At 42.3% G+C, this 25,331-nt stretch overlaps 1 protein-coding gene across 17 annotated transcripts in view; it reads left to right on the forward strand.

The window, feature by feature from the left end:
- Positions 1-381: 381 nt before the first annotated feature.
- PARD3 (par-3 family cell polarity regulator) overlaps positions 382-25,331 on the forward strand; it is a 448,279-nt gene continuing 423,329 nt past the window's right edge. For all 17 annotated transcript variants that reach the window (XM_033067619.1, XM_033067689.1, XM_033067626.1 and 14 more), the window contains exon 1: positions 382-568. In XM_033067619.1, the coding sequence (XP_032923510.1) occupies positions 449-568 (120 nt within the window). In that variant the 5' untranslated portion in view covers positions 382-448. The remainder of the gene's footprint in view (positions 569-25,331) is intronic.

Here is a 25,331-nt window from a genome sequence, read left to right on the forward strand (position 1 = left end):
TGCGGGGCTCGCGGCTCCCCCGCCCCGTCCGCGCTCCGGCGCCCCGCGGAGCCGGCCGGCTGCCCCCGCCCCGCCGCACCGCCCCACGCCTCCGGAGCGGGAGCCAGCGCCGCCGCCCCGCCCGCCGCCGCTGCGCGCCGGGGCAGGAGCCGAGCAGGTGGCCGCGGGCAGCGCCGCGGCATGTGAGCGGCCCCGGGCCTCGGGAAGGCAGCACCGGCCCCCGTCCTGCGCTGCCCTCCCTTCCCCGCGCCTCGCCGGGCCGGCCCCGAAGCCGGGGCGGAGGCAGGGCGCCCGCAGCGGCAGCCCGGCGGCGGCCGGGGGCTGAGCGCCGCGCCCCGCCGGGGGGCGGCCGTGGCGGAGGGCGGAGGGGAAGAGGAGGAGGAGGAGGAGGAGGAGGAGGAAGGCTGTGCGGGGCCGGAGGGACGCGGGAGCCCCCCGGCCGCGCAGGATGAAAGTCACGGTGTGCTTCGGGAGGACGCGGGTGGTCGTACCCTGCGGGGACGGGAACATGAAAGTTTTCAGCTTGATCCAGCAAGCGGTGACCCGGTACAAGAAGGCGATCGCCAAGGTGAGGGGCGCGGGGAGCGGCGCCCGCGATCAATATGGCGCTTCCCGGAGTGGGGAGGGAAGCGAGGGGGAAAAGTCCGGGCTGCCCCGCCGGGGGGAGCGGTGGGAGCGGGGCCGGGGGCGGCCGGCGGCGGCGGCGGAGCCCGCGGGGAGCGGGGAGCGTGTGCCCGGCGCCGCCGCGGGGAGCGGGGGCCGGGGGGCTCGGCCCCTCCGCAGCGGCCAGCGCGGCCCCTCCGCAGCTCTCCGCGGGCGCCTGGCGGGCCTCGGCCCTTTGTTCGCCCGTGCCCGGCGGCCCCCGGGGGTGTCGGTGCGGGAGCCGCCCGAGCCCGGCCGGCAGAGAGCGCGGGGGCCGGCGGTGCCGGGTCTGCCCCGGGGCGGGTGGCGGGGCCGAGGCGCCGCGGGCCGGGCGGGAGCCGCCGCGGAGGGCTGGAAATCCAGCTCCAGGCTTCCCGGCCCTCCAGGCCCGGCGGGGAGGGCGGTGCGAGGGGACCCCGGCGCAGGGGCGTCCGGCAGCGCCCCGCGGGCCGCCCCCCGCGCCGGGCGAGGCTCCGAGGGGCCCGCAGAGCGCGGCCGCCCGCGGCCTCTCCGCCCCCCGGCCGCAGGGGAGGCTGCGCGCCTGCGGGACGGTCCGCGGTGCCCCGGGGTGCGGGCAGCGCCGGCCCGGCCCCGGCGGGGCTCAGCCCCAGAGCCGCCCGCGCCGGCCTCCCGCAGCCCCATGTTGAAATCCCTGGCTGTGCGTGTGAAGGCAGTTGCAGACTTGGCTTTCCCTCCATGGGCAACTTGTTGGGCTTTGAGTTTTTTCCTTTTTTTATTTTTTTTTTTTCCTAATTTTTCTTTCTTTCCTCCTCTTCTCCCTTCCCCCCCCCCCCCCGTACTTTTTTGTTGCTTCAAACTTCTTTGTAATCAACTGGTTTGTTGGGCAGTATGACCATCGTTGGCTGAGTGCTTCAGCAGTGCCCTTCCCCTTTCCTCTGCTTTATCGATCCAAGAAGTTTGAGAGTGCTTCTCTCCCTTAGCCGTTCTGAGACATTTTACACTTCTGATCCTGAAGGTTTTCCTTTGGCAAATGCAGACTGGCTGGCATGTCCTGAAATGTGCAGTGGCAGGAATATTGTGAATGGTTCATTGATTGGTTTGAAGTGATTCCCAAGAAAATTTTTAAAATCACTTTTAAAAGATGCTGGGAGGAGAAAGGTAACTGAGTTTCCCATCACCTTCTCACTTGATTCTTGAAGAACATGGTTTTGAAGGCAGCAAACATATTCTGATTCTGGCTGGAAAAAGAGAAAAATTATTTTTTAGGATATAGCATACCAGCTGTCATTCATATACAGCAGTTAATGTATGTGGCCATCTACTTGCATGTAGGAGACTGGGGCTGAAAGTGCCTTTCTGGTTAAGGTAAAGCCATGAACAGTAAAGTGTGACTCTTGGTGGGACACTGAATGCCTCATTGGGCCATACAGATGAGAGATGTTTGCAGCATTTGTCCATCAGTGTTACAGCATTAATTAAAAATAATTATTTTGCTGTGTTTTGTTCCAAAACTGTAGCCCATGTAACTCCTGTGGCAGTGGAGCATCTGGGCTTCCAACTATTTAGTGGCATTGAGGGATGGCAGTTGCATTCTGCACATAATGTTAAACCTGGAAGGGATTGAAGTTGTAAGCACAGGGGAGACACACAACAGTCACCAGGAAAAGGTTACATCCTTGCAAATTTAACTTAAAGAAAAAGTGGCCAATCTGTGGAAGCATGGGAGGGAAAAAAAGTAACTCTGAATATGGCCGTGTACTTAGGAAAAAGACTGTGGAGAGGCAGCCAGACTTTGACTGGTCCCTGGTATCAAAAACTCTGCATCCTGGGCTAAAATGACACAGTGGTTTTATTTATTAGTATTTATATGGTGGTTATGCTAAATGCCACTGGTATGGACTTGAGGTAGCTGCAATTACTAAGATTGTTTCTCTTATATGGAAATTCAGTGGTTGAAAACTGTAGCAGTGTCCGTGGGCATTCTCTGATTGTTTTATATGGACACTGTCAAACCTTACTTTTAACTTAAATTTGCTGAACATTTTCTGTGGTGATGTTTAGGTGGTGAGGAACTGGATCTTGCAGTAAGTTAGTTTTGTAAGTAGGTGTGTAGTGCTGTTTGCTGTACTCTGAGTAGAGTAACATAGTAATTTTATGGTTTGGATGCCAGAATTCCAGATGACTGTATTTTTGTAGCAGTTAGATGGTTCCTTTCTGTGATAGTGTAGCAGATGAGTGAATCTTCACTTCATAAAGAAAGGGGATGAAATAATCCCTAACTGAGAGGATCAAAGTATATGTGCCCATGTGAACTTACAGCCTGGCAGCTGGTATCAAGCTGACACTGAAATCTACTTCACCACCACTATGCTCTTATGAAAAGAAACATATCTGGTGGAAGATTATTCAAAATATTTGAATGAAGTTTATGGTTTTCATACTTTCAGGAAAACCAGCATTTCTCATCCTGCAAGAATGTGTGTGTGTCTACTGTACACAGCAGTTCCTTCAGGAGAACTTGAGAACTGAGTTGTCAGCCCTTCCCAGATTGCCTCCCACTTTGTCATGGTTTCTTGGTTGTGATTAGCAGTGAGTGATCTGCACAGTGCACTTATGATGTTCCTGTGCAGTCATAGCGAGGCAGCCCAAAACCATGCTTGCAGAGTGCTAGGAGTGAACTTCAAAATTTGACCTCAGTGTTATGGCTTGGTATTATTTAGGTTCAAGAGACATGTTGAGAATGGAAAAAGTACTTATGGAGAACAATCCACATGATAGTACAGTTTTCCTCTCTGTAAAATTTTAGGAGTTCAAAATACACAGATAACAGAACTGCAGTTAGTTCTGGGTGCTATGTCTTTGATCAGGATTCAAAAATTTACAAAAGTTAATTATGGATTAACGCTGCTGTCCATGCTAAGTCTTTGTGTGTGGAATTAGTTATTAATATGAAAGGCTGTGTTTAAAGGCTGGTCTGTGTAGTGTGTATAAATTTTTCTGTTCTTTTGCTTTTGTTCCAAGAGAAGCTTTGTGTCTGAAACATGATGCGTTCTTTCTGCAGGTTGTGTTTGCGGGAAATGAACAAGCAAATGATTTGAGATGTTTGAAATGTCCACCTTGTTCAGGGCAAGTGGAGTCAGCAAAATCGATCATGTTTAATGAAACCCAGTTTTCATGGGGGCACGCTAATGGTGCACTTCTGTGTGGCTGGATGGACTGATGCAGCCTCTGGCACAATCTCTGCCTGAGTCTTAAAGGAGTACAATGTGAGCAGGGGACAGCTGGCCTGAGGAATGGTAGATGCATTTTCCACAGCCTGCTGGTCGAGGGTTGCGCAGATTTGGAGTTGGTGTAGTCCTAGCAATTAATTTAATGGTTTAAAACTTGAAAGAAGGCAACAGTGGTTTAAGAGGGGAGGTCAGCCACATCTGAGTGACTGGATGGCAAAAGATGATGACCTGCACCGAAAGGGTAGATGAAAAATGGGTTATCAAATATTGAACCAGTGTTAAAAGGTAGAAAATTATTATAAAAACGATGTATTGAGCAACTATCAAAAGGAAGTCATTGTGCATCTTGTAACTTTGGTTTGATCTAGATGCAACCAGACTCACTTTTCTTATTGACTTTTGACTGTCAGCATAATCTCTCATGCTTTGGTTTTTGGGGAGGATATTGTAGGACTTTTATCTTCTTTTACTTGCAAGTAACAATAGGCATAAGCAATGGGTAGATATAATTAAAAAAAAAAAATTATCGGATTGTTTGGTCTCCATGATATTTCAGGCTGATGCCCTGCAAATCATGAGCTTGTAGTGGTGCTCCTGGACCTCATATATAATCCTCATTTTCCAGTTAAAATAAGTAAATTAATAATTCTTCTACTGAATCAAAAAAAATTTAATAGAAGTCTTGAGACACCTTTCCTCTCTCCCTTGTCAAATGCTGTAGGAAATGAAGGTTTGTGGGGGTTTTAATGTTGCATGGAACAATACTTCAATTGTTAATTTGAAAACTGCAGTGCACTAATATTTGTGAAAAGAAATGGTAATCTGCTCTTTGATAGTGTTAGAGGCTGTTGCTGATAAGAAACCAGAACTCCAGGAAGGTTGGCAGTGTAAGCAAAGGTAACAGGTGTCAGATGACCATATTCTCATTTAATTTGTACATTGGGGGCTTAGGCCACCCAGAGCTTAAAGCTCCATCTCTTTGGTAGGTCTGACATTCATCAGCAGGGAATTGTGAGGGAGGAAGGCTGTAGCCTGAGCAATTGTGTTTGTGAAGCTTGCTTTTTTTTTCTGTTTTTGATTTTATTCCCCCCAGTGCCAGCTAACAGGGATTATTTGCTTAAAAGTCAGTTTCAGACAGTCGGTTTTGTGCCAGGTACACAACGACAGCTTTGATGCAAGTTCTGTTCTGTAGAGCAAACAGTTGCACAGCTCCTCATGACTGTGTCACTGGGGCATCGTTTGTAGAGCCTGATGCCTGGTGGGTTGGTATGAAAATCTGCTGATTTTTCTTGGGCTTTGTATTGTTCTTGGCGCATTCCCTCCTCCAGCCTGACCACTAGGTTTTTGCCACAGGCTTAAATGGATCTGCCACAATGCCCATTCGGTGACCCCTTTGGCAATACTCAAAGGCAGCAGTGGCTAAATTTAGCATAAAAAAATGTAAAGTTCTTTTTGTGTGTGTGTTTTTCTTGTGTTTTTTTTTTTTTTTAGATTTGGATTTAATTTTTCTATATGTGCAAATCTCAAGCCTTTTTAAGTGGAAAGAAATCTTACAGGCTAATTCCAGAATGCACAGGAGTCTTCTCAACCCCCAAAAGGAGCCAGAATGTAAAAAAAAAGCCTGTCACCCCTGCTGCCCAGTTGGCTATCCGTTTAGTTCTAGCTGACCCCCCGAGGATGATGGTTCTGGACTCTGCATTCATTGTTGGCTGGGTAGTATTTTGGTGATTTACCTGAGGTCAGCCAGGATTCTGTGGGGCTCCTGGCAGTTTTCGCTTATGCTGGGCTCCCAACAGTGAAACCCAACTGATGGGGAACATCATTCTGCTGAGGCTTGGTGAACAGCAGTGGAGAGATGCTAATTTAAGGAGGATGAGTACTGAAATGGGTCATGATTCCTTCATGTTTAGAAAGCTGCTGTGTGATCCTGCAGGTTGGGTGCTGGAAATGCAAGGCATTAACAATATGCATTAGCAAAATGCAAAGGCTGTAGCAATAAATTCCCTCTGCTCATTATGGAAAACTTTTAACCTCTTCTCTCCACTTCCCTGTGTTTTCAGCCAAATCAATGTTTTCTTGTCATTGGTTTATCTGTAAAAACAGGTGGCTCTTGCACATTGCAAGAGAAGTTGCAGGGTGAAGGCAGAAATGAACCTTTGGAGCGAGCGTGGCAGTGGCTGCAGAGGTCCCTTGCATGGGGACTTTCCTGTACAGCAGTGCTGTGCCCCAGGGGACCTGTGGCTTGCAAGGCAGGGAGCTGCACAAGCCCTGCCATGCCCTCTCTGCCAGCTCTTGCCTGTGTTCAGCCATCCGTGGAACAAGGGAGGAGGCTCATCTTAGGAAGGCTTGATAGCCACGCTGAGGCTGTACCCCTGTGATGTCAGCAAGCAGGCACCTGGGATTATTCAAAGCTAATGAAGACAACTGAATTCTGTAGTGTTTAAGAAGAGGGGCTTGAGAAGTGAAGTGCATTAAGCCCTTCAGCTTTGAAGGTGCTTTCAGTGAAGCTTATTTGTGGTACTGCTGAGGCTGGCTGGTGTGAGTAGCACCTATCTCCGGCTGGGATGCATCATGGATTTCAGTTTGGCATTATATGGTTTCTCACTTTTAATTAACAGTGATTAAAGTGAAGTGTGTGTTTGTGGAAGAGTGGCTTGAGAGTGATTTCCCTTTGAGCAAAGCATCATTCAGCTGCTGAGCAATTCCTGTAGCTCTGAGGGGAGGACTGTGGAGCAGCCTGTGAAAGCGCTCAGCACATTTGGGGAGCAGTTCCTGGAGGCAATCTGGGGTTTAGGGAGTTGCCAGCCTTTCTTCTCCTGAGCAATAGCCTTCCACCAGTGGAAAGCCATCTGATTCTCATAGCTTTTTACACTTTAACTTGACTTATAGCAGTCACAGATGTTTCAGTTCTGTTATAAAAACATCACTGGAAGTAACACTTTCTCAGTTGTACCAGACTATGATATCTTTTGGTCGTGGCACATTTAATCTGGTAAAATAAGATGGAGTAAATGGGGGAGAAATGCTGATGATCTTAGTTATACAGAATATGATTCATGTAGCTTTAAAACAATTTCCTGGTTCTTCAAAGGAAAACAAACCGTTTCATCCAAATATAAATTGAATGGATAAAACATGCAACAATGCTGAACCAGTGCTTATGTATATTGAAAATAAAGTAGAATTCTTCTAACATCAATCCAGAATATAGCACAGATGTTCTCACTCAGAAATATTTTCTGAGCAGTAAGAAAATAAAAAGTGAAGCAAGAAGTATTAAAAAATTCTGGAAGATACTTTAGGGCATCTGTGCTTTATTTTTTTTCCTCCTTTTTAATATACATTATGTATTTTCTTTTTTTCTTTGAGGTCATTTTGATGTAATGCTCAGCAAGTCTGGTACTGGAAAATGGATAAAAAACCACCAAGAACCAAACTGCCTTTGAGCTAAGTTACATAATCCAGTGGGGTTGTTTAAAAAACAGAGAAAGTAAAAAAGAAAACAGCAGCACGGACATACATAATACTTGTCGAAATGACTAAGATTACTAGTGAAAGAAAAATGAGTCAAATTTTAAATTGGGGAAAATAATTTTAAATTAACAGCAAATATTACGGCCTTTCTATTTTTGAGAGAATGCATTACTTGTTACAATACCTCAGCAACGTCAGGTTTTTTTTTCCTATGGGTATCACTAGTTATTTTCTCAAGTTGGTCCCAGGTATAAGTAATTTCAATAAATATTTTGTTGCAGTATTTGCCTTTTTTTTTTTTTTTTTTTTTTTTTAAAATCAGGAGCAGGTACTTGTTGGTGACCCATTTTCTACTTCAGTTCCCTGCAGCAAAGTGATTCACATTAATCACCTATTTAGTCCCAAACAAAAGGAGAAATGCATTCCTACTTTCCTACTAAAACTCTTGGACTGCATCCCACACCCTGCATCTGAAGGCTGGGGTCTCTGGTAAAGGAGAAGAGGAGTGAAGAACAAAAGAGTTTCTGTGCAAGGGGATGATCCTTGGTGCCCAGGAGCAGAGATGAGCATCCCCTGGGGCTGGGCCCTGGGGTGCTGCTGTGTTCCTGGCAGAGACCACGCTCTGGTGCTGGGGAAGTTGACTGGTTTTGCCTCCTGGATTGTTGTGCCTCCAGCTTGTCAGGACTTCTACGGTGACAGAAATAGGGCTGACAGAAGGGAAATGCCTGTGGGGAGAAGGATGGTCTTCTGCGGGGCTGGAAAAAAGGATGGGATGTCCTTGGAGTTTGGTGAAAGGAAATGCTTTTGAAGTATAGATAGATCGATATGACTCCCGTTACTTTTTTTTTTCCATGTGAGTGGGAAATGGTTTTTGCATGGAAGCAAGACCCTAATGCAGTACATTAAGTACAGATAAACAGAAAATGCCAAAGATGGGAAGAAATGGGTTAACTTGGTGCCCTGGAGGCAGGTGGTCCATTTAGCAAGAGGACGAAAAATTGACCTCAGTGACGCAACAGATGTCACTCAAAGGCTTTCTTTTTAAAATAAACCTGTGGAATTTATTATAGGAAGCTTTTCTTTCTGGGCAATAAGCTTAGTGAAAGTAGCGTATCCCTGATTTGGTAGGGAAAATAGACTCTGTTTTGGAAAAGCAGTGTCACATTTTTGGCCATACTCTCCACATTCGCTCATGCTCAGCCTGCTGCTGATGCAGTGAAATTATGAATTTGTTGCAGGAGGAGTTAGCTGGTATATCATTAGCAGTTTTCTTTTTAAGTGGCAACATTTATACGATTTTTTTTCCGGGTGTGCATGTCTTTACAGACTCAGAATAGCAATTTAAAATGTTTCTGGTGTTGATGTTGTATTACTAGAAAAAAAGAGGTCACATGGGTATAAAGTATTTTAAATGGAGATAGAATTTCTGGGAGTGCCTGTATGTTTGTGTGTGCACCCACTTAGGTGTTCTCATTTGTTTGAAGAAATGTAGCCACATTTACTAAATGGAAAAGTAGTTTCACCTTACCCCATCTTTTTTGCATGTGCTTTCAAAGTTGTTGAGTTACTCTATCTTCCCCCTAGGCAAAGGCCACATAATGTTTTTTTCTCCTCTGTTAAATGTCAAAAGCAATATCTTACTTGTGAGAACCTTGCAGCAATGTACCTCTTTGCACATGTAATGAACAACTTTGTTCCAAGTTCTTGAAGACCTGAACAGGAAGGAGCTGAATTCAATAAACAGTGGAAAAATTACTCCTGGGGATGCTGAAGTGTCTCTAAGACACTGCACAGCTGAAAGTTTTGTTGCTGCAACAACTTAAATAACAGTTGAAAAACCCCAATAAATTGAAAGCTTTAGAACCTTTTGCTTCTTTAATAAGCTGCTAAGTGAAATAACAAAGCTTGATTTAATTTGACATCTCTAAAAACCTGTTGGACCATATGTTGTGTTGTTTTAAGTGTGGTTTGTTTGTGCTGTCAGTTTGCTCCTCTGTGAAGACCCTGTTCCTGCAGCTGTGAGCACCAGGGAAGCAGCCAGCTACCAGGTACCAAAAGAAGAATTTAGGCAGCAGGGCTGTGGTGACCATCCATTCCTGGTGAATGAGTTCTGGCCTCAGCACTGTGTGCAGCCTGAAGAGGGAAGGGATTTTACGCGCCTTGAATTTGTCTCTGGCAGTAGCAGACTGCTAGAAGACTGCTAGCCTGAAGTGTTAGGCTTTGCTAAAAGTTAGAAAGTATTGTGCAACTGTAGTAATTTGGAGAGTATTACAATAGTAGGAGACTCATCTCTGTACACCTCACTTATTCTGCTGGCTGTTTCTGGTTTTTATTACAGAGATGATGCTGCTGCTTTTGCAGAGAGATGAGGGGAGGTAGCCCAGCCATGGCTGTGGCTTTTCTGGTGGGAAACTGGTTTTGCAGAGCTCCTGCCAAGGGTATGTGTGCAAGGGGCCCAGTGTGAGGCAGCAGGTCAGGCTTGCATTGGGGTGAGGGTGTGCCCTGGATTCATCCCTAAACGCTGACAAAGCTGCTGCTGCTCTTGTGGCACTGTAGGAACGAGGTGACCAGTACAAGAGAAAAGGGCAAAAAAGACTCCTCCACCCTCACTCAGTCAAACTGAGTCCTGTCTTCTGGGCATGGTGCAAGTTCAGAGCATTGTTGCCAGATTCTGTATTGAACAGTTTTTTTAATGTCATTAAGAATACTAATTTGAGAAGATAGTTTTGATGGTTTTTTGCTCTCACTGAGCTTTTTTAACAGCAGCTTTAATTGCTTTTTTTTTTTTTCAAATGCAAAATAGCATAAATAAATGCTGTCTATAATAATTCTGGAAAATTCCAAGTCTAAACTAAGAAATAGCAAGAAAAAGTGGACTGGCTGAAATAAAGTAGAGCTTTTAAATTCAGAATACTGTTTGTAAAAACACCAATGAATGGGATTTTAAATGACTATCACTGTATGCAAAATATTTGTATGTTTAAGAGTTTCCATTTGAAGAGAAAACATTCTATATTTTCTGGACTTAACTAACCTGGTCTTAAAAGAAAATGTTATGCTCTGTGTGTAAAGCAGCATGTTTAACTTGTGGTTATGTTAGCTAATGGAGTAGTCTCCTCACCCTATAGTCAGGGATCACTCAGGAACACAATGCTTTGGTAAACTAAACCCAGATGTTAATGTGTGTGAAATATTACTGTAATCAGTGTCTTATAAGTCTCTCCTTTATTAGTGTAGCTGTTTGAAGTAAATTCTGATGACCCTTTTGTTGCTGTGGCATTGCCATAAAATAGCTGTTGTTAGCTTGAAGCCCTTGCTAAATTGGAAACCATAGGTAATGAAAATCCTGTATTGTATCTTTTGGTGTTTATGAAATATTTAGCTGAAAAGGCTCCCAGGCCTTACCCTGTTTCTGTGGAGGTTATAACTTTCTCTTGCTGGTGAAATTCCCTAGCTGAGGAATGGAAGCAGCAGTGAAGGAGAGTTAACTTGTACAAATTTGTGCTGAGTAAAATATTCTTTTGATATTTGAATATGAGGTAATTAGCTTGAATGTACTATTGTTTACCTTTTAGCATCTGGAAAAGTCTAAACAATCTGCTGAAGGGAACTGTATCCTGAATCTTCCTCCAAAATACGTTTTTTTACAAATGTTTATTTCAGACTTGACTAAATCTGCTTTTCGTGGTGATATTTTCTGAGTGGCCAGTGACCTGTGGGAGAATTGCTGAGCTAAATGCTTGAGCAAAGGTTTGGGCAATGCTCTAGTGTTTTTCTGTGGGTTGTTCAGGGTGATCAGATAGATCCACATAGTTGTCCCCTTTCTAAAAATGCTGTCGAGGTGGAGCTGTAAATGCTTATGCATGCATACTACTCTTCTCAATTAAAAAAGTCCCAATATTTACCATAGCCATCCGCTTCTTGCTTTCATATCAGAGCAAAATAAACAGAAGGCTTTTGAAATTTGCTTTATGTGAGTTATTAAACTATTTGGAATCTGTACATTTTATAAAATGTTTGTCTTGTTTTCATAGAATCATAGAGTGGTTTGGAAGGGACCTTAAAGATCACCTGCTTCCAGTCCCCTTGTCATAGGGGACACCTTCCATTAGACCAGGTTACTCAAAGCCTGATTCTGCCTGGCCTTGAACTTTTCCAGGGATGGGGCAGCTGCAGCTTCTCTGGGCAGCAGAGGAGTTGCAGATTTTATGGTTTTTATGGGTGGTCTGTGTTACTCTCTTTAAGACTATGCATTGTGTCTGTGATTAGGCAGTGTGTAAAGACTGCTTTAACTCTAGCAGCCTTCACAAGCTGCTTCTGATTCAGTGAGCCAGTGTTTTGTTGCCTTCTGAAAGACTTTGTTTCCAAAGGTTGGTGGATGCCAGAGACATGGTGAATAGAGAGAATTAAGACACAATGAGTCCACATTTTTGTCTTGATCACTCTTGGCGATTAGAGCTGTGTGTGATACTGAAATAAAAAAATAATAGTTTTTCTGTAATTAATTAGCGTTTTAGAAACAAGCTGTTTATCATTCAGAATTTTCCTGTCACTTTTTTCAGGAAGTGTGCTGTTCCTTTTGAACCTAAGCGTGGAATGTGACAATTCACTTTGTGTTTTGTGTTACTCTTCAGTGTAAGGTAGAAACTGAGATAGGAAGCAGAGATCTGAACTCAGTTTATAATCAACAGCTCTTTGCAGCCTGCATTTCACCTGATGGGCTGAAGCCAGCCTTTGGGGAAGACCACATGGCTTTGGGTTTGTACACTGTACCTAGATGCAATAAATAAGAGGGTTGGTTCTTTGCAATTGCAAATTGTGCATTTCTCAGCATGAACAGCAAATCACAGCCTGGTGCTGTTCATTGCTTTACTGAGAGGGAGGGGCTGTGAAATCAAACACTGAGCTCAAAGATGCCAAGGTCTGTCTGTTTTAACTTTGTGGTTCCCCTCTCCCTCTTTCTGAATAAGTAGGACTACAAATACAGCATGATATGTAAAAGCAAAGCTGTGGAGTCCTCCCCCCCACTGCTTGCAACTTTATATATAGTTCATTCTGCAGATCAGACTGTCATACCTGCTACCAGCCTCCTTCAGAGAGCAGATTGCAGCCTTGCAATGTAAGTGCTTCTAACATATGTTGGTGATACACCAGCAGCAGGACAAGGCTTTTAGCTTTGACAGGCTCTGCTGGTTTGAAATGTTGTTAAATGGACAAGGGAGAGACAAAATAACGGAGTAATTTGGAAAAAAACCAAGTAAGGTAAACATGCAGAAAGATAAAGTGAGCTAATATAGTCTGCCACTTTTTTTTTAAAGCCTGGCTTTTTATACATATTATGCTTGGTATAGAGCTCCATGAATAAAACTTTCCCCTTTGTGTCTGACTTACACTGTTGCCCTGGTCATTGCCGTGGTGTTGAATTTCCACATCTGTATTCAGACTCACTGGTGCTGGGTTGCACTTGCTGTGTCCCGTTGCAGGCACCAGCTCTGTTAATGCAAGGTGAGCAGAGGCTCTGATTTGCTGTGTGGTTGGGCTACCATGATATATTCCTCACTAGTAGATGAATAGTTTCTATAACTTGCTTTCATTATAGAATGAGCTACTTTAAGTTGCCTAATTTTTAACATGGAGGTAAGGTTAAGTATAAAGGTTGTGCAAGTTAGAAAAGACTGAACATTTTGTGTCCCTACACAGTTAAAAGATTCGCTAATTCAGCTTAAATTCAGAAGTCAGAGCGTCTTAAGAGAAATTTAATGTGATTTTAATAATATATTGTAAAAAAAAATGGGAAGTATTTTTTGGTGAAAACTCTTGCTTACTCCACTTTAGCAAGTTTCCTGGTGCACAGGAGCTTGAGTTGTAGAAAGAGATATAAACAGAAATGAACAGGAGAGGCTAGAAATGCTGTGATTCAGATTTCAGAAACAGTTAGTGTCTTTTGGTTCCTTTCAGAAGCATTGGCTAAATCTTGTGGTGAAGATACAGGAAATATCTGCTTAGTTTTGCTTCCCTAATGCTGTGATTTGAGAAAGAAAGTGTCTGTATCAATGCCCTGCTTCTTCAGGTGTGAAAGAGTGGCACAGAGTAGGAATGGGCTCCTTTTTATCACTGCTTACAAACACAGGCCTGCATTAACTGGGAAGCTGTGTAGGTTTATTCCAAACACAGGTGATGGAGTATGGGATTGCTCACCTGGGAGCAGTATTGTGTATTCCCGTGGCTCATTCTCTGCAAAGACCTCATTAACTGCATTTCACAACAGCACAATGTTAATTGCTGCAAGTGAGTACTGGCATAAAGTCCTTCTGTGGTTTTCTCTGTGTCTTTCTTTGACCTTAGGAAAGAGAAAAGTGCTTTGCTGTACTGGTTGGCTATGCTGCAGCAAAGCTGTGATGCACCCATCAGCTGTAACAGGACACAACACCCAAACCATCTGCAAGGAGATGGCTCTTCAGCACCTACTCCTCCTAGCTGGGCAGTTTTCTTCTTTGCTTTACCACCTTTCCCTTCAAAAGCAAAACTGGCAAACAAATGTCATAGCATGAGATTGGCAAGTATGGATTTATCCCTGCAGGGTGCATAGAGAAAGAAGGCACAGGAGGTCACTGGCTGATCCAGGACCACACAAGCAGTTCAGAACCACGCTGGAAATAAAGTGCTGACCTCCTGACTCCTTAATTGCAAGGCTGTCTTTCCTCTATAGTAAGGATGTGGTAAAATATTACTGTACTTAGTCCTTCTCCTGTCCTGTAGCTCACATACTGTATGGAAAGACACACCAGGTTTTCCAAGCTGAAAACAGAGCAGCTTGTGCAAATTGGAGGTTGAAAAGAAAGTCACTTAGTTTTAGAAAAGTGTGGAGTCCATCATGTTAAACTGCTTAATAATGTCTGTTTCTTTAGTGATTTTTTTTTTTCAACTTGGGTTGAAGCTTTCATATAGCATCTGTCCTTGACAGTGTAGGATGTTGATTCCAGTATTGTTTAAATTGCTTAGAATGTAAGTAAAGGAAATGCTTATGTTTGACTTCAGTATAGCTATCTAAAGAGATTTATGAGTAGCGATTTTTTTTGAAGTGACACACTGAAACCAGAGGAGGTCTGCTAGTGATGTGTTTGGTTTAAGTATGAGAAAATTGGAGAAGGGAGAATATTAATCCATGATAGTAGAACTTAAATCTGTTTTTCAATTTTTTTTTCCTTATTAAAGTTCTGTAGTACTCTCCTAATACAGAAGTGTTGTAAATAAGGTGGACATGGCCACAAAATCTGGGGAGTTGATAAGTCCTCTATTAGTGTTCAGCTGATGCTGGTAAGAAAGAGCTGTCTTCATGCTTATGCACTTTTTTTTGTTTTTAGATTGATGGGGTTAATTGCCTTGCTCTCAGCTTGTAGACTACTGTGCTACAGGTGCTGATTTAAAAGGAACTCAATCTACCAAAACTTTTTAATCCTTTCTGCATGCAGTGCTGAAGAAAGCATGTTTTTCCCTTGTTAGGTGTAAGTGTTCATGATTATAAGGTCATATTAGATCTCTCTATTATGGATAAGGAAATATATAGAGCTGCAGTAGGGCCGGAGACAGCAAACAGGAGAGTAGTACAGAGTAACTTGCTGTAGTACAAATTAAATAATAATAATACTAAACCCTGAAAATTGGGGTTTTTCAAATTATAATTCCAACTTAAACCAGTTCTTTTAGAATGATTGGTTTGAATTTAGCAAGTGGTTTAGATTTTTAATTTAAAAAAAACATGCTACAGCATAACTGCCATTTATTAATACTGCTTTTGTTGAAGCCTTCAGGTTTTATTAACAACTGTGATAGTCATTGTGTTATCTCCAGCATTCTGCAAAAAGGTGGCTGGTGGACTATGCAACTGGGGATGTTTATGAAATAATTTTAGATGACATTATAACTGTTTTTCATATTTTTCCTCTAGGACCTGTATTTTCAAGTGACTCTGTACAGCTTTGATAAACATGCTGTTATTAGGCATGGAGAACCTGAGAGATTTCCGTGAAATCTTGTAGAATGTATCTCTTAACGATTTACATGAATTATTTTGTGTTTCTCCTTGTTGTTTTGACATAGCCCTCTTATTTTAGACAGCTCTCTCCAGTAGAAAGCCCTTGAGAAAAGAAAATCTGCTTGTATTTAGATTTAACAGTCCTGAAGGTAACAGTGCTGATGCTTTGCTTCCTTTGCTGCTTTTGGAAACAACTGTTCCTGACCTGTTCAATTGCATCTCTGTTCCTGGCTTTTTTGGAAAAATTAATTCTGTTCTACTACATTCTAGCCTTTATTGTTTACTTACTTGTTGTTTCTGATTCTTACTATTGATTTTTGCACAACAATGTCCCTTTTTTTTTAATGTGTTGTATGTACATCAAAGATTCTGGTTTCTTTGTCTCCTGCATTTTTGAGTTATATAATGATGCTGTGGAGAGAAATAATGATTCTTTGGAAACTAGTACTGTATATATTCTGTTTTATTTTTAGGCTGTTCACTAGCTATCTTTTAGGCTGTTTTGGTGCTTCTTTTTTAGCTGTTTTAAACTCTCGCCATTCTCTATACCAGAACAGTAATCAAAGAATTCTGTACTGTCCTATTAATTTTGCTGATTAACTGCTTGGAGTTGTTCCTTAAGGCTGCAATAGCAAACAGAAGGAGTGACTGGTGTGCAGGAATGATAACAGCAGTGCTTTTGCTCCAGTCTCTTTCCTGCTCTGTCCTCATACGCCTGAGCTTGCCCTGTGAGGAGGATTCACATGGACAGATTTTTAAGCTACCAGCAATACTGTCCTGGCAATCCTGCAAATGCTACTGAGTCAGGCCTTTTAACAAAAAGTTGAGTTTTATTGAAAGCAATTGAATTGTGATGAGTGGTGATGAATGGATGTATGGTGGTAGCGCTCTGCCAATTCAGATGTTGCTTTTTTTGTTTGCCCTGTACTTTGTAATTGGGATGTGTTTCCAAATGAGGATTGTTCTGATAATGACTTAAAAGGCTATTTCTGTTTCTATTCTATCCCAGGTTGCATTTGTATTGAATTTGTACACCATTAAATAACTTTAAAATATTTATTTAAAAACTAGTGATACTTTTTTTCCATGTAAACACTTTTACTTAATATTAAGAGGGTGTACAGTCAGCATTTCATCAACAACAGACAGAAAATGCATTGGATGAGCTTATTGCCAAGCAAGCTGGATATAGAATCAATATTAAAAAATCAACAAAACTCTGCACTGAGCAATGGGATGTAGAGGAAATAATTTAGTTAAAAATGCTGATTGATAATTGTCTGTATTGTATAGTTATATACTTTTCACTGAAATAAAAAGCCTGTAAAGGCAGGTATGTTCATTGATTTACAGATCACTCAAACGTGACTGTGATCTGAGTCAACTGAATTTCCTTTCTAGGATAAACTAGCATATCCTGAGGATCTGGAACCCTGAAGCACACTTTTTTTTTCCAGTCTTACATTTCCAGGCAGAAAGCAAAATATTCTCATTTTCCTCCATCCTCTCTTTTTTACTTTTCCCCCTCATCTGGAATTGATTGTAGCAGTGGGCACTGTGCTTTTACAAACCAAGGAAACTTGCATACAATTGTGCTATTTGCTTGCTATTTTATCAGTCCAGGGCAAACTGTTCAATTGCACAGTGCATGGGCATAATTGTTAAGGTTTAGCTGTATTTGTACAGAAGAATGAATAGGAGTCATCCCAGCTCTACTGGCCACTGAAACACCTTCTCTGCTTTTCTGTTCTAAAAAACTTATTCATGTTTTCTCCATATCTCATCTGCAAAGCATAAAACTTTGCAAGCATCCTATAGTTTGTGCTGTATGAATCAATGGAGAAAATAGTCTGCTGTGTGTCTGGAATTTGATATTTACTTATGAAATCTGGAAGGTAGAGCATCTGAAAAACAAAGTTGTCTCAACCCTTCTTTTGCTGTACTCTGTGATAATGCCACACTTAGTAAATATACTTTTGAATCTTGTAATGAATGTATGTGGTACCAGGCTGCTCAGGGTGATGTTGTGGTGTGTTTTGTGATCAGGTTTGGTTAAAAACTGGGTGGAAGTACCCTGAAGTCAGCAGAACTGTGTCCAGGCAAAGGGATCTGCCCAGTACAGCTACTTGTAAAATTCTGCGGCTAAAATCGTAATGATATCCATTTAGCACTTTGTGACTTGCAGTTTTTTCAGGTAGCAGCCCTGCAACTGGATACATACAGTGTCATGAAACCTGTGCAGTGCAGCTCAGTGCATGAGCCGGGTGGCCTTGTTCCCAAGAGTGACCCTGTGCAGTTCCCAGCTCTGATCAAGGCTGGTGCTTTGATGTGATTGGATCACGGGGGATTACAGCAGGCAGTGGGGGTGGGAAGGAGGGAAGGCACAAGGGTGTATTTGTGTTGGGTAGTTCACGTCTGAACGCCTGCTCTCTGGAAATGGTGAATGTCACCGGTGTCACTTGCTTGGGTCACTCTGCTGTAGTACTCGTGGAGGGAATTGCTCCATGGGTGATTGTGACATCCAGGAGCAGAGGGAACTGCTGTGTTGTCCTGACTGTGTCATTGCCCTTCCCGAAGCTGCCATGCATGAGTGACAGCCCCTCCTCATCACCTGTCCAAGAGGTTCCCAGAGCTGGCTCTGCTGGCCTTTGAAGGACCTCAAGTGAAGCTGATGGCAGTGCATTTATAGGTAAATGCCCTGCTGAGTGATTCTCTTGCTATTAAGTATGTGCACTGTAGTTTCAGTCTGAATATAGAACATGACTTTTTGGTCTTGTATGTTGAAGCTGATGTAGTGGGTCTTGGTTTTCAGGAGTAGAATATGTTTGAACTTTTCTGGTGGCATTTGAGATCCTCATGAATCAAATTCTCCTTTACTTATGGATCATTGCAGGCTCTGTGATGACAATCATCCTTCCTGTTCTAGATAAATTATTTTTGAAAAAATAATTGATAGGGAAAACTGAAGAGAAAAAGGGTAAAGTAGTAAGAGACTACATTTGATCTTCCAATGGTTTATCTTCTGGATAACCACAAGATTAAATTTCATTGTATTTCAGTTACTGGAATAGAAGTTCATAATTAAGTAGTTAAGTGAATATGTTGAGAGCCAGGTTACTGACATTTTGAGGAGTTACTTAAGTTAGCTTAATTTTTGTTCAGAGGTGGAACTTACATGGGTTTGCATTTATTTTGGTATTTCTTTTATTGTCACACTCGCACACACAAAGATTTTTCTGAAGTAGAGTTTAGTTGCTGTTTTATCAAGAAAGAATTTGAGCTTTGTCCTCAAAAGCCCCCAGGTTTTCCAGAATGTGTTTGGAGTGGCCCCCTGAAATGCTTTCCTGTGACAGAGAACTTCTGCATGGGTACATTTCTCTTTGGTGGCGGTACATGGAATTATTCAGTTACTCAGAAGTCCCTCTGTAGTAGTTTGGGATGAGCATGAAGTTTCACTTTGGAGTGATCTGACATCAGTTGCTGAAGGTAGCCTGCTGCCCCTCATGGATAAAAGTTGAGATTTCAGCTGTCTGTCAGTCTGGGCAATGTGGTTCCCAAGTGAAGGGGCTGCTCTTCAGTTGCCATAAATTGTGAGTGTAAGGGTGTGCTGGATTCCTTTCTAGCAAAAGAAAACCACAGTGATGTAAACCAGTTACTGACCTTCAGAGTTTTGTTTTCTGCAGTTTTGCTGAGCGCTGTTCATACTCCTGATCAATGCATGTGCTTTCTGAAGTGTCTTTGCCTTTGTTGCTTAGGGCTTACAAATATTAAAACTCTTTTAGAGTAGCCCATTCACTGGTGAATGCTGTTAGTGATTCACATACCTATTTTCAAGGGCAAAAAAAACCCCAGAAATTCTGAGCATGATTTTCTTTGTGGTTGGGCAATCATTTTTCACACAAGAAATGATGCTCTTTTAGCATTCAGAAGCTAAAAAATGTAATGGAACAAGCTTCAATATAATTTTTTTGTAATAGAGTACTGTCATATCTCGTGATCTTTGCTATGTACTGCTGGTTAAAGGTGTCTCTTTGCATTTGGAAGGAGCAATAAATGGAATAGTGAATCAGCTGGGATGACAGCTGAGTCAGGCAGCCGCCCTGCTCATGTGGTGGAGTGTGTGTGTGGACTCTGAGCACAGCAAGGCTGCATTGAAGCTTCAGGTGTGTATTGAGAGAGTATGTTGAACTTAGATACTCACACTGAAGTGGAGGTGTGTACCAAAGAGGAAGAGCACAAAGGTCACATTGGCATGAGCAGGGAGAATAAAGGTGTTGAATTTTTCATTGAACAGGCTTGTACTTGTCAGGGTTTAGCCACAGAGAGTGTTTGCCACTATGAGATTTAATGTCAGAGTGTGTGAGAGCTGTCGCTTCTAGTTGTATATGCTGCTGTCTCCAAAACCCTTATCCTTGGTTTTGTTTCATATTCTATATTGAGAATTAAAACCCAGTTTGGAAGACTTACCCAGACTGGTCTGTATAACTGTCAGCTTCTTGTGGATGGTTTAAGAGACTTTTGTAGCATAATTTCTTGTATTAAATGCTGTTGTTTTGCACAGAGACTATGCACAAATCTCTAATTGCAGCTTTTATTGATACCACAAAGTGATATCCTCATACTTAGGTTATCTTCATCTCCTCACCTTGGTTAAGTTTGATGTGTAAGGCAGAGTTTATGCAGCCTGTTAACCTACAAAATTGCAGTCTGCATACATTCTGTTTAGAGGCAATGCAGAGAAATAAATGTCTTTAAGATGTGATTCACCTGTCCTGAAGTAGCCACGTGAAATAGCTCAGTTTTTAGAGTTCAGGAGCTGGCTGCAGCATGCTGCAATCACTTTGGCACACACATTTCCAGTGTGGACTGTCGGGTTGCTCTGGTGGGTCCCAATCATTCCATTTGTAACAGGCCACTTTTACACTGGGGTGTGATCTTGTTGAGTGGCTGTGGTGTGTAAAAGTAAATATACACATGCAGAAACACAACTACCTCCCTGAATCACTGCTAGCTTGCTGTGTGGCCATAGGTAGGGAGCTCTGTCTTTACATGGGATAGAAATGTTGATGGCTTGCAGGATGTTGTGAGGGCTAGACAATGTCTGTATGAGATTGTGTTTATCAACTCATTCCTGAAGGACAGACTTCCCTCTACTCTGGGGACTATTTAACTTCGTGGAGCTGAGCCGTGTTGAGAAAGGCCTCTTTGTATCTGTTCTTGGGAGGAGGAATTGGCACACTCCAGCTTCTCCCACTTTATGCATTTACTCCAATCCATCAATAATGTAATGAGCTTTTTTTTTAAGGCCCGCAACGTCAAATTGTTTAGAAAAGTTATACATATATTTTTTAAAATAAGCTCAGATAAACTTTCCAAACCCACAGATTTAAAGAAAAGGAACATAAGACCCTGTTCATGTCTGTAATCTGATTTTTTTCCCCCCTTACTGCTTCCTAGTTGTATAAAACTTCACACTTTGTGAAAGCAGACAGCTAAGTGGTGATCACATAGGGGTAAATAGGTTTTGCACATGCCTTACTCTTAGAGATGAGAAGTGAGATCTAAATTATTAGGAATCCTGGAAAAAGTGCAGGAGAAATACCAGGGTTGTGTCACCATTTCTGTGCAGTAAAAAGTGGTGTTAATCAGATACATAGGCATGTTGCAGCACAACTGGAAGCTATTTGAAAAGAAATCAGGGTCATTGTTCCTTTTACTGTAAACATTTTGTTACTCTAATTAAATGTATAAGCAGGTAACAGTTGTTCCTGCAAAGTAGGGAGTTGTTATATAGTGTGTTGGGGCAAACAAAGTGTATTGTTTGGCAATTTTATGTAATGTAATTTAGAAAATGAAGTTTGTAGTGGGATGCCCTTATGGAGGTAGTCAGTGTCAGACAACCCTAATCTGCAGCCAGCCTGTTACAAAGATAAGCAGGCCTAAAATTTGCAGGCAGTTACTTGCACTGTTTTGAAGTGAAGTTGATGTTAACAGCTTGCTAGTGTTGGTAAATTTGGCAGTAAAACTTTTTTCAGTTCATTTCATAGCATGAACACTATCACACACAAACAGGTTGTTGCAATATGTTGGATGCAGATGTATTGAGAGGTGAAATGCTCGTTTGCAGTCTTGAAGGGTAATGTTTCCAGTTCAGGATGGGCAGGCATCAGGAGCTTTGTACCATTTCTGGTGTTCTGGAAATGAGATTTTTATAATCCCTATTGTTATAATATTTATAGCTTGCCATTGCTCAGCAAAATACTGAGAATTGTTTCAAGGCTGCAAACCTAGATCTTCTGCTGAAACAGTTTTAACTGCCAGAGCTCTTTTGTGTTGGAGTTAGATGAATATGGAATATTCATTTGGAATATGAAAATACATTTCTTTTGGTTACTTTACAAGTCATGTCTTTGTTTATGTGAGCAATGAAAAAGCCTTCTCCAAACTGGTGTTTCTAAACCTAGTGATCATAAAATCTGTTTAGAAAGACTTTTTTTTTTTTTTTTAATTAGGAGAAACTTGCACAAGATCCAACTTCTTTCTCAGGACTGGGTACTGGTATCTTACCAGGGAGCCTTCTTTTTGTTTCTGCACCGCTTCTCACTGTAATCCTTAGTAATTCCCTGCTGTGTCTGGCTGGTTTATTATTGCTATTATTACTGTTTTTCTCGGTGTAGGTCTTACCCAGTGTTTTCCCCTGCAGTATTTAAGTGAGTGTTTGTTGGGTTGGCAGATGAAGGGTGGGTGTTGGTGGGCACTGGACACTTGGGAGGAGAGTGGGTACTGTAAAGCAAATCTGCTCCTCAGTGCAGAGCCCTGTGAGCTTTGACAGTTCTTCCTCAGTTTCCATGTGGCATTTTCCCAACCTTTCCTGGTGAACACTGATACTTATACTTGCATGTACTGAAATCAGGTATAGTATTGTTAACATTTTGTGAAGCCAGAGGAGCTGCTTATGTGGTATGACACCATTAGTTTTTTAATTTGGAACTCCTTTTGGTGTTTAAAAAGGTGCTTCACAGCTGGGAAATTTTACTTCTGAGAATCCAGGTGGGAATTCTTAGCATTTTATCTCTGCTTAGTGTGGACAAATATGAAGTATCATGAATAGCAATTCCCATGAAACAGTAGATCTGGATAGGTGAGTTAGTGATGAAGTATCAGATAATCCATTGGTTCAGCCAAATTCTGTGGAAAGGTAGAAGATGCTTTGCCACCTGCAGTGACCTGTGAAGCAGTTGGGTTGGTGCCTTGGGTATTCAGGACAAAAAAACAAGCACCTTTTCAGTGCACAAAGCTTGCCTGGTCAGGCCTTGCTATAGTGAGAGTTCACACCAGGTAAGTCCTAAATTTTCTAGTTTATTACTTACTTCCTTGAAGTTTTTAATTTGTCAGAGTATTCACTTCAGACATTTGCACAAATTTGAGGTTCTTGAAAGTCCTGCTGTGCCAACATTGCCAGGCTGATACAAGTGGGCTTTGAACATCTTGACGTTAATAGTGGTTTGAAATGAAGTATTCAAATTAGAAACTCCTAGCCTTAAACCAGACTACTCTAAAATCTTTTATGTTCTGCATGGTGGATGTTCAACAAATATTTTTACTGCAAATTATTTAGAATATCTGTGCTCATTAGGTGCTGGTATCTGAGTGAAAGAAATAGGTCTATCTAGCATTGCAAAAATGTGTATCAGTATCAACACTGGTCAGAAAAAGAAATTCTTCCAGGGAAAATGTATCATCTCTTTAAATTACATTGCATTCAGGTGTTACTTATTCTACTGCAACTTAGAAGAATTTTTTTTGGGAAAAACAACATGGGGAAACTCTGAAAAACAATTAGGAGTAATTGCAGACTTCATCAGGGATGTTAGTGTACAGTTGCCTGTAATGACCGATAAGTTTTGTCTTTCCTATTCCCACCATTCCTCTTTATTTGGAATGATCTTGTGCCTTCTCAGCCTCATAGTCAAGGTTTTGAATAAAGCTTTAAAAACTGGCATTGCTTTGTTAAATGGAGTAAACTTACAGAACCAGTAGGTAGCTGGAGTGTGAGGGATTCTCAGTTTTAGGTTTTTTTTTATTTTTGGATACCATCACTGATGGTGAAATCAATAACAGTTTTAGGCTATATGCATTTGTCATCCTAAGCGTGTTTTTTGATCCTTAAACAAGACACGTTGACTTTTCACTTGTGCTTGAAGCCTATTGCTGGTTGAGGTGTTGACTCTTGTAGAAGCAGCAGTGCCTCCCTCCCTGATGGACATGGGGAGGGACTTGTGCATGGCTGTCCCCCAGGGCTGTGGGGACACTGCTGAAGGGTGGGTGCTGAAGGTTCTGCTGAGAATGCACTGGAGCCAAAGTGGAACTTTTTAGGTGAGGCAAGCAAGTGGTGGCTCTAGGAGAGGCTTTGGAAAATGTCAGCAGTGGCAAGAATGGGGAAGAACCTGATGAGCAAGTAGGTTAGCTCCCAAATGGAGAAGGGTAGCCAGAGGCAAGGAATAATAAGGCCAAGGATAATCATCCTTCCGGTAATGCCTGTACTGAAGAGGGAAGAAGGTTCAGTTATGGCCCTGCCAGCAACACTTTGAAGTGGACCAGAAACTTCTGTAGCCTTTGGACAAAATTAGTGAAAAAAATAGTTGTGAAATGTTTTTTCTTTTTGCTTTTGCTTAAGAATTCACTGGAGAGGGCTGGGGGAAGGGAGAGCAGTCTGTCTTCAAGGAGCAGATTGAAGAAGCATGTGTGTTTTGTACGAAAAAAGAGATAGGAACCAGGAAGGGAAATGTTTGAAAACTGCAAGTTTGTTTGTAGTCATGGGGGAGCTGAAGGAAAGCAAAAGTTGCCTGACTGTATGCACCAGGATGAACTTGTAGTTGAAGGCAACATGCAGTCAATTCAGGTCCTCCTTGAGCTTTTGAAGGGGTCATCATGCTGATGCTGCTGCTCAAAAAAATTCATGACCCAGAAACTACCATTAAGAAAGACTGTCCTTCCCAGCAGGCACCTCTTCATTTCATTTTATTCACAGTCTGGTAGTGAGGGCATTAGTAACACCTAATGCATTCTGGCAACATTTTTCTATATTTACACACTTGCACACTTATTTCCCCTCCCCTAGTTAATAAGAATGCTTGATGTTCACATTCCTCTTTATGCACAAAGGAAAAACTGGGGCAGCAGAATGCTGGGACTGTTACTTCAAATACTGTGCACCTACACAACAACCTGTGAAATCAACAGAAGGAATGTATAAAGGTTTTTCCAAGTCCGAGCTGTGTGTTACCCGTCTGTAATTTTTTTAACATTGGAGTGAAAATTTCTGGGTTTTGTCCATCTGTCTTCTACCTTTCTGCAGCACAGAAGCTAGTAGATCTTCCCCTCCTCCCATTATTTATGCTCATGTCTACTTCCTTATAAATTATTGGCATGTTCTCTAGTTAGTTCTTTGACGACAACAAAAAGAAGCTTGTGTCTTGTTTCAGTAGAAAGCAATTTCCCTGAGGTGAATATCTCATTGTTTTTGCATTGCTGCATTGGCTTAACTTCCGTGTTCCCTTCTTCTTGCTTTTAAATTGATTTAAAAATAAAATCATGAAGGACAGAGGCAAAATGTTTTATTTTGCTACAGGTATTATGTTACCTAAATGATATAGCTGAAAAAGGAAGGAGAAACACTGAAGGGACATGCAGCTGCAGAAACCTCTGTTCCACTATTTATGCTGCTGCCTGTCAAAGTCAACAAATGGCACCAAAATGTGTCAGTGCTGGGTCTGTAGTTAGGTCTGCTTTCTGCTGTTCTCCAGGTGGGTGTTGCCCATCTCTCAGCAGAGCATGGCAGTGTCACTGCCCCTCTCAAGGGGGAGATGGGGTTTTGTTGCATGGTCCCACTGAAATGAACACACAGCATCTGAAAGGTGGGGCCTCTCCCCATCCTGCCTGGAACTGTGATGCTTTGCCTTCCTGTCTATTAATAAATGCTCAGGTGT

This window comes from Catharus ustulatus, chromosome 1 (assembly GCF_009819885.2).
Source record: "Catharus ustulatus isolate bCatUst1 chromosome 1, bCatUst1.pri.v2, whole genome shotgun sequence".
NCBI lineage: Eukaryota > Metazoa > Chordata > Aves > Passeriformes > Turdidae > Catharus > Catharus ustulatus.